This window comes from Carya illinoinensis, chromosome 15, assembly GCF_018687715.1.
Source record: "Carya illinoinensis cultivar Pawnee chromosome 15, C.illinoinensisPawnee_v1, whole genome shotgun sequence".
In the NCBI taxonomy this organism is placed as follows: Eukaryota; Viridiplantae; Streptophyta; class Magnoliopsida; order Fagales; family Juglandaceae; genus Carya; species Carya illinoinensis.
Window position 1 is genome coordinate 1,517,583 of NC_056766.1, and position 9,889 is coordinate 1,527,471.

Sequence of the window (9,889 nt, forward strand, 5' to 3'; positions counted from 1 at the left end):
AGTCAAGATGGAGTATCGGGAGGATTTATCGGTGGGCGTAGCTTTTTCAAGCCTTATTGTATTGCTTGTGACAGTTAGTTGTAATAGTACTAGCGCAGTTGACGTACGACTCTAATATATTTAAGGAAATTATATTTGCAATTCTTATTTATGGACTGTATATGCAGGTTTTTTATTAAATAAAAAAAATATTATTTTAGGAAGGATAATTTTGTAATTTTAAAAAATTTTAAAAATAAAATTATCTAAACCTAGATTACAGTATCCAAATAAAGACAATGCGTAACCTTGCTTATATATTTATTGAAAGGCAAGTAATGAATATACAAGTGAAGTACTGCTTCAGTATCCACTGTTCAAAGTTCTTTCTTTATTTCGGTTTTAACACGTGATAAAATGATTTGAAGCTAGGTGGCCGGCTTAGATCTGGAATTGAATCACCTGCATGTCTTGCTCGATCCTCGACAGCTACATGCTTCTATTGTTTAAGAATGTTTGGTGAGTTAGCATTACAGTTAGTTCACAGCTAGCTGCTAGAAGACTACTTGGTAATTTATAGCTTTGATAGGATCCGTCGTTCATCTTAAAGTTAGGTGGATCTCATGCTTGTTCTATAAATTTAAAAATTATCGAAGTTCAGAAAAAGTAGCATCTTTAGGCCGTGTGAAGATCAGGGCAAGAAAATGAATTCGAAATATACACTACTTTTAGAGATCATAGTGGGAATTATGCTTCTTGCTGGACAGTTTTTCTGCATGGTTGAAGGCGATGTGCATTACTATGACTTCGTTGTAAGTACTTCGATACCACTTTCCTATCCTTTAGTGATATATCAATCATACAAGCACGTTCATTTTCTAAATAGAAAACACTAAGGCCACTGCTGGTGGCTCCCACTGATGGCCACCGTTGGCTTTTTTTTTTCTTTTTTTTAGTGATTAAATGTTTTTTTAATATTATTAAAATATTTTTATATTTTTTTAAAATATTTAAAAATATTAAAAAATGATTTGAAAAAAAAAAACAAATATTTTTTTTACCTAACGGAAGCTTCTAACTGTGCTTGTAGCACCATCTTTCCTAAATTTCAGCTTGGGAACAGTACCATAACGTGATCGCCTGTCATATGTGTCTGTGCTTTCTCCAAATTGTGGGCTTTCTGTTTTTCCTTTTTTGGACACTCAATCATGGGGTTTGGAATAGAAGCTTTTTAGCGGATTAATCGCAGAGCATTAGCTTATTAATTAATGTATATGGGAGATTGCAAACGATTCACTATCATATACTCTTTTTTGTAGCTTAAGGAGAAGAACTTCACGAGGCTCTGCAGCACAAAAAGCATGCTGGTTGTTAATGGCAGTTTTCCAGGCCCAGTAATCCGTGTTCACAAAGGGGATACGGTCTTCGTTAACGTCCACAACCAAGGATATTTTGGTGTTACTATTCACTGGTACTGATCTCTCTCTCTCTAGGCTCCCTGGCGCAGGGGAGGCGGCTACAGTACACAATACATTATTGCACAAAACACAAAATGTTACAAGAAATGATATTTGCAATCGTAGTTGTGCAAGTGTCGCCCAGTCTTTTTAAAAAAAGTGAATTAATACGAGACCCACATAAAAAATAAATTTTTTAATCGTAAATTCTACTCTTTTTCAAAACGATTGCGCGGTGTTTACACAATCCACGACTATATATAACAATACTCAAATATTATAAACCTGTATTCTGGTGGCCGGTTATAAGCCGTGGCAAAATTAAAGGCAACGTTTGATTTAGGAAAGTTTTTCAATTAAGATAGAGTCAATTTCAAAGAATTTACTCTATCTTAATTATACAAATCATTAGTAAAATATCAAAATCAAAACAAATGTTACAAATACGTACAAAATTAAAAAAACTTTAAAAAAATTATATTAATTCAAATATCGAATATTATATAATTTATTGCCTATCTTTAAAGGCCAAGGTAGTGTGTATATATCTTTAGATATTATATAGTGGAAATATATGGTTAGACTTATTGTAGTACTCATGTATTTATAAAGGGCAGAAATAGATTTTTGCTTGTTTTGCCCTTAAATCATATATGTGTGTGTGTGTGTATATACATGTGACACGCTTAACACTTGTGTGTGTGAATTTATACAACTAATATTAAGGTATATATATGAAGTCATTAATCGATGTATGGTAACATTATGAATAATATGACAGGCATGGAGTTAAGCAGCCCAGAAATCCATGGTCAGATGGTCCAGAATTTATAACACAATGTCCGATTCAACCCGGAACAAACTTCACATATGAAGTAATATTTTCTGAGGAGGAGGGAACCGTTTGGTGGCATGCTCATAGTGATTGGACACGAGCATCTGTTCATGGTGCCATAGTTGTCCTGCCGGCTATTGGTTCCGCCTATCCATTTCCCAAGCCGGATGGAGAAGAAGTTGTTGTGCTCGGTATGGTACTTTGACAAACATATAAAATAAATCAATTTGTAAGTTTGTTTTTATTTTTACCCACTCAATATGTTGAAAATTTGAACCTCCGATCCCAAATTCACCCCCGTAGGATCTACTCTTTGTAGGAATAAAAAAAATATAAAAATAATAACAACACAAGAAATTTATGTGAAAACTCAAAAACAGGAGAAAAAATTATCAAACCCAGAGAAGAAAATTTACTATGTGAAAAATTGTTACAATCACATAATTTTTCTCCTCACCCTCAAACACACCTATAAAGCTTCCCCACTAGTAAAATTTTAACTTTATACCTCTTTCTCTTTTACACAGAAAAGTCAACAGAGGAATTTAACTAAATTCAAAAGTTATTAGATAAACTTTCAATTGGTGTACTTAAATTAAGAGGCTAAGCCTCTTATTTATAACTCAGGCCTATGCCATTTACTTTAATTCCACCTAAAAAGGAGCAACATTTCAACACAATATACCATTTAATTAAGTACTGAGTTGTACAATAAGAAGAAATATTTGTTTTTATTTTTTATTTTTTTATAATTATAATAAATTTCACGACAAATAGTACTGTATGTAATATTGATATATACACAAAGCTTGTAATTAGTAAAATTATATATGTATATATAGATCTACACAATGTTCGACGTTCGAGTCAAATGAAATTAATATGGCAATGTAGAAGCATGCATATATATATATATAATCCCATTAATTTATTTAATGTTTCTTTATTAATCGAACATGCAGCGTCATGGTATAAAGGAAATTTGAAGGAATTGGTAGATGAGTCCATGCAAGACGGTAGTGACCCGCCACATACTGATGCTGATACCATAAACGGGGAGCCAGGAGATTTTTGTGCTTGCTCCCGAGGTACTACTTCTTTTAAGTAGCTTCTCATTCTTAATATATTCGCATTTGTTGTGTTTTGCCCAATAAAGTCGTATCAATTTCATCTTCCAAATTAATATGGACATACTGGACTCAGATTAATATTCAACCACGAACTTATTGATGTTGCAGACACGACATATCGTTGGACGGTTGATTATGGCAAAACCTATCTTCTTCGAGTAGTTAATGCTCTCACGAATGCAGATCTCTTCTTCGCAGTTTCTCAACACAATTTCACACTTGTTGGGATGGATGGACATTACACCAAACCGATTGCAACGAGTTATATCATGATAAGCCCAGGACAAACAATGGATATTTTACTCACAGCAAACCAATCTCTTGGCCACTATTACATGGCTTCTCGACAATTCTCAAGCGAGGACAGCACCATTACTGGATTTGACCACGTTAATGCAACTGCAATTCTCCAATACAGTGGCAATTATACTGCTCCATCTTCTCCTTCTTTTCCCAGTACACTCCCTATGTACTTGGACTTCTACGCCGCCTTGAAATTCACCAAAAGTATAAGGAGCTTAGCAAGCAGAGACCATCCGGTAAACGTCCCCCTGAACATAACCACAAGAATGTTCATTACAGCTTCGATGAATTCGGCAATCTGCAAAACCTGTTCGGAAGGGATGGAAGCAGAAATCATAGCTACAAGCTTGAATAACATAAGTTGGACCAACCCAAGAATTGATGTATTACAAGCCTACTACAAGTACTTCTGGCTTTCCTTCTCTTTTTCTAATTTTCCTATGCTTTATTCTTGGAGTATTGAATTAGATGATATGCATATGTATATATATATATATATATATGTTGGAGGTCTTTCTCTTGTTCTTTCTATAATCTAAGATCCTACATATGACTAAGTTCAATCCTTAATTTTACGCAGGAACATTAGTGGGGTGTATACCACAGACTTCCCGGACTTCCCGCCTACATTTTTCAACTTTACCGCCGATGAATTTCCAGATAACATGTCACTAACAGTTCTAGGGACCAAGGTGAAGGTGTTGGATTATAACGAATCAGTAGAGATAGTTTTTCAAGGGACTAACCTGTTAACAGGCTCGATGAATCATCCGATGCATTTGCACGGCTATAGCTTCTACGTGGTTGGAACAGGTGTTACTAATTTCAACAATGAAACTGACCCAAAAGAGTTTAACTTGGTAGATCCTCCCGAGGTGACCACCTTTGCAGTTCCCAAGAGTGGATGGGTTGCCCTCCGATTCGTGGCAAAAAATCCAGGTACAATTAAAATTCTTCTCGCCTTTGCTGTCGCTTTGTACGGTTTATCTATGCGGGTGTATGGATCTTAGGAAAATCAGGATGGCAGTCACAGTTTTCGTTTTGTAGTTATATTCACTTGTTTATCCCCCAGAGAGCTAGAGAGAAAGAGAGCTAAAGGTCAGAGACAGGAAATTTAATTTATTGGAGCACAAAATTATCTAAACATGGTTCACGTATGTTCTAGTATGTAACTATTAACTATTATATGTGTCAAACTCTGGCATCAGGAACATGATAGAACTGAACAATAAAAATATAATATATACTTATATATTATATCAAAGATGCTAATTAACATCGGACGATTTTTTGCAGGTGTGTGGTTTTGGCATTGTCACTATGATCGACATATGAGTTGGGGTATGAACACAGTCTTTATAGTTAAAAATGGTGGCTCTACTGAGACAAGCATCCTTCAACCCCCTGCCGGCATGCCATCTTGTGATGTTCCATTCAAATCTTGGCTAAAAGATAAGGGTAGTTTGGACGATAAAGCCAATCAATCTGGCTAGCTAGCTTGATCTGATTTGCTTAAAATTATTAGCATATATATATGCAGTAGCCTAGCTTCGTACGTTAGTTCTTATCATATATTAATGCATTGCATCAGCTGAGCTGATCTTGATCGACTTTTCTCGATCTTTTATTGCATATTGGAAGCTAGCTAGGCAATAAAGCTAGCTTACTTATTAGCACTAATGTCTGCAGCTCCAAGCCCTTAAATTAATATAAATTGTACTCCATAATGCTACGTACTTATAATGAATTAGTTGGTTTTATTAATTCCTTCTGTTGTTAGGAATTAGTCAAACTATGTATGCTAATTAATTTTTTCTCGCCATCTGCAAGTTTTTTCATCCTTATTTTGATATGAATTTCGGGTTGCAATCTGATTCAAACTTCTTTTAAGAGCTTATAATAATCAAATTAGAAGACGTACGTGGACCACAGCTCTTAATTAAATGAAGCCATTTGAAAAAGAAAAGTTAAAGGTGCGGTCAGAAATGAATGGTTTTGGTCAGAAAGTTATATGAATTTCCTGATTATATATGTTATGAAAAATTCTATACACTATACTATAATTTTATTTTCACTTATTAAGTCTGATGTGGTATATTTATGATTATTGAATGATCATTTAGTGAATATTGTTTTATCATCTAATGATGATAAATAATTTACATCTTATTTAATAGGATGAAAATATGATGAGAGTATGGTGTATATCATTATTCGTATATTATATATATATATATATAATGTATTTGTATTGTTAATTTTATCTGTTGGGGAATGAGAAGTCCAAGTTTTCTTCTATCAAGTCCTATTTGACCCCAAAATTATCTTCCTCCGTCGGTTGAAGGTTCTCATGACCATTCCAATAGAGATTTATCGTCTAATCCCAAGGCTTCTCAAATGCAAAATCCAAGATGAAAATGACATGAACACGCGCGATAAGTACCTATGTGCTCCATCGCATTGAATTTAATCATCGTTCTGCATGCTAGTTGGACCACATTAGAGCATTCGATTCACATTGGTTTAGGTATATGCATATGCAAAATCACATTTTTTAGAGATCCAATTTACCACACAAGCAAAATTTCCACATTGACTTATGCAAATTTGAGACAAAATAATAATAAAATATTATCATTTTATTTTTTATTTTTTTGCTTTTTTTTAATAGGATTTGATATTCAAATATGTAAAATATTTAAGTAAAATATTTTTTAGGAAGTGAATGAGTAAAATATGTAGTAAAATATTTAAAGGTAAAATATGTAGAAAGAGAGTGGGAGGAGAGAAAAAGAATGAATAAAATATATTTTGGAGAGTGAATAGTAGATCTTTAAACATGTAAAGGTACTGTTCATAGTTATGCAAATATTTGAAGATGCATAATCTAATGTAGATGAATTTAAACTCATATTATGCAAATATGACTTTGCATATGCATATGCATAGACCAATATGAATGCTCTTAACTCATTTCCATCACATGCATGTACTGCAGATCACCATAAATTAATAATCACGGGACAAATGTGCTCCATCGCATTGAATTTCATCATCATTCTGCATGCTAGTTGGACCACATTTACTCATCTCCATCACATGCATGTACTGTAGATCACCATAAATTAATAATCACGTGACAAATATAATCTTCGGTCCTACCAGAAAAATGAATATTCATAACGAATTATTTACAACAAGAGTAGCTATTTCTCATGACAATGATCGGCAATATTTTGAAAAAAAAAAAGTCAGCACTGGGTCGGCAATATATATATAGAGCCGTGTACGTAGCACGAAGATGGCGATATATATAGAGCCGTGCATGCATGGGTTTGGTAATAACTAATTGGTAGTCTTGTCGCTGCTGTCTTATATCTTTAAGAGTTGAGCTACTGTACCGTTCAGAGTCGGGCGTGGGGCAGGAAAAAAAAAAAAAAAATTTGTCTTTTGTATTTTTTTAATAAATTTATATATTTTTAAAAATAAATATATTTAAAATTATTTACTTAATCACTGAGTATAAAAAAATTAAAAAAAATTAAAGAAAAAAAAAATTCCTGAATGGTACACTTGAACGGTACCACCTAATCAGCATAGCGGCTTTATTCTTTCTTTAAATGCTTTCACACGCTAGCTTGTTTCAATTTCCTTTTTTTGTTTTATTTTTTTTGTTTTTTCTATTCCCTTATATATGTATAATTAAGCAAGAAACCAGTCTAATTTTTCTTAAAAGAATAGGGACAAGACATAGAGGAGAAGACTAATCAATTAATATTAATTATTGAATAAAGATTTATATTTATTTCACGTCATTCTTTTATATAGCATTATTTAATTCCATAATAAATAATTATTTTATCATCGACAATCACATATGGTGATCTTATCTATCTGATTTGAAATGAAGGCAATTTAAATAAGTAATTGAAAAAATTATTTAAAATATAAATTGGGAATGATAGAAATTCAGATGAATAATAGAATACTTTTAAATAATTTTTTAATTATTTTATGTAATATTAGAATAAGAGAAGAATGATAACAAAAACGAGGTAGATCACAAGCTTGCCTGATATGAATATTGGAAGTATTTCCTGATTATGTGTTATGAAAATTTCTATATACCATACTATCATCTCGCTTTCATTCCATTAAGTATGATATGATATATTTATTACTATTGAATGATCATTTATTGTATATTTCTTTATCATTAAATGGTGATAAATTAGCTACATTTTACTTAATAGGAAAAAAATATTATGAGAATGTAGTGTATAACATTACTAGTATGTTATATATATATATATATATATATATATATATATCTATATCATGTATGTGTATTGTTTAATTTAATCTGTTGGTGAATGAGAAGTTCAGGTTTTCTTCTATCAAGTCCAATTTGACACCAAAATTATCTTCCTCAATTGGGTTGAAGGTTCTCATGACCATTTCAATAGAGATTTACCGTCTAATTCCAAGACCTCTCAAATGCATGCATGTACTGTAGATCACCATAAATTAATAATCACATGACAAATATAATCTTCAGTCACTAGCTACAAGAAAAATGAGTATTTATAATGAATTATTTGCAACAAGAATGATTATTTGTTATGAAAATTAACTTATTTTATTAAGAAATAATCATTTTAATAGCATAAAACTGGTTAAAAATAAGCATTTTTCTTGTAGTAAGTGCATGTCAGGTATTTATTTGTTTACCATGCATAATATATATAACAAAAGAGTGACTGCTAGCTAGCTCTATTTTCTTGACATGAGATATAACCAAGTAATTTAGCCATTGGCATACAAATAAATAATCTTAAAAGCACTCTGGCCTCCAAATTAACAAGTCTTAAGGGAGAACAAATTCAATACTCTAGTCGAATTGGATAGGATAATGCTGATTCTTTCATGACAATTGTACGACATGCATGCTAATAGACTTCAAGCCACGGCATCTTCCAACTCTGCTATACACAAGGATCTACATCCACCTCAGACTAATGAAGTGTCATCAGCCAGCTCAACCGAAGCATCTGGAAGCTCTCCTTAGCAATCATCAGAATTCATCAGGAATATTTTCTCTGTATTTTCTACTGTATGTTTTCTGTTTGTATTGAGGTGTTTTTGTATTGAGGTCACCATACCTCTGTTACCAACTCGCACACCTCTGCCACATAACAGAGCAGTACCTATTTGTAAATATGCCAACCTTGTCCTGGCATTCGGCTCCTATATAAAGGACACTGTACAAAGCAATACCGATCAATGAAATGAATATCAATCAAAACAGAGTCTTTACACATGTACATTGTTTGATTCAAACGAGTCATTGTTTCTATTAATTGTGGTAGTGCTTGAGAATTCAGCTTGGAAGCTGAATTGTTACTCTAGTGGTAAGAGTAACAATTTTCATTAGAAGTATTATTGTTCATACCAATGTAAATATAAAATACATTTTAGTAATATGAGAAAGGATATTTAGGATTGATGAATGATATTCCACATATTTGGAGAATTGTTTCGATTCTGAGAATACGATAGAAATTGTGTTTGGAAGAGTAATTTGATTAGGAGAAGCTTTAGCCTTAGTAGGATTCATTTATGATAATAGTATTACCACGCCGCCAATAAATGATTTCTAGTAAAGCACTATCTTTATGGATACATAAATCGATCTTCTTTTGAAGACTATTATATGGGGATTTTGTCTTGAGGATTTATGTGAACATTAGGAACAAATCATTTAGAGTTATAATAATTGATAACTTATGATGGATAGAAGAGTTATGACAATCATAAGAGAAAAAGTCTCAAGTTTAAGTTATTAACTGGTCAGTTATCGAAATACCACCTAGGAAGAGGACTGATTGTTGCGAATATAAAGAAGTAAGTTAGTCTTAGACCAGTAGAACTCCTTGAGGTTTTTATTAACTTGAAGATTACTGAGACTTTGGATATGCATGATTAAATGCATATTTATATGAGTCATTGGATCATATTATATATATGAAAATCCCTGAAAGAAATAACATGGAGCACATAAAACATCTATCAGAAGATAGAAATACAAATATGAATATTTGTGAAGTATTATATTATTATCATAAAGCAAAATTACAGAAATTTGAGACTCTTTGCCTCAATCTTTAAACGCTCTTGCTCTTCAA

The 9,889-nt window shown here is 32.4% G+C and overlaps 1 protein-coding gene across 1 annotated transcript; it reads left to right on the plus strand.

Moving 5' to 3' along the window:
* The first annotated feature begins 631 nt into the window (after positions 1–631).
* On the plus strand, positions 632–5,468 carry LOC122297158 (laccase-15-like). The gene is made up of 7 exons (XM_043107072.1): positions 632–791; positions 1,299–1,450; positions 2,218–2,462; positions 3,234–3,359; positions 3,510–4,107; positions 4,285–4,643; positions 5,001–5,468. Exons 1-7 carry the CDS (start codon positions 684–686, stop codon positions 5,195–5,197), a joined length of 1,785 nt encoding a protein of 594 aa, XP_042963006.1. The 5' UTR covers positions 632–683; the 3' UTR covers positions 5,198–5,468.
* Positions 5,469–9,889: the final 4,421 nt, after the last annotated feature.

Excerpts from the sequence above, each read along its gene's own strand:
- LOC122297158 (XM_043107072.1), top strand. The coding sequence starts at position 684 with ATGAATTCGAAATATACACTACTTTTAGAGATCATAGTGGGAATTATG. Across the intron at positions 792-1,298 it reads TGCATTACTATGACTTCGTT|CTTAAGGAGAAGAACTTCAC; the intron begins GTAAGTACTTCG and ends TCTTTTTTGTAG. Across the intron at positions 4,644-5,000 it reads ATTCGTGGCAAAAAATCCAG|GTGTGTGGTTTTGGCATTGT; the intron begins GTACAATTAAAA and ends GATTTTTTGCAG.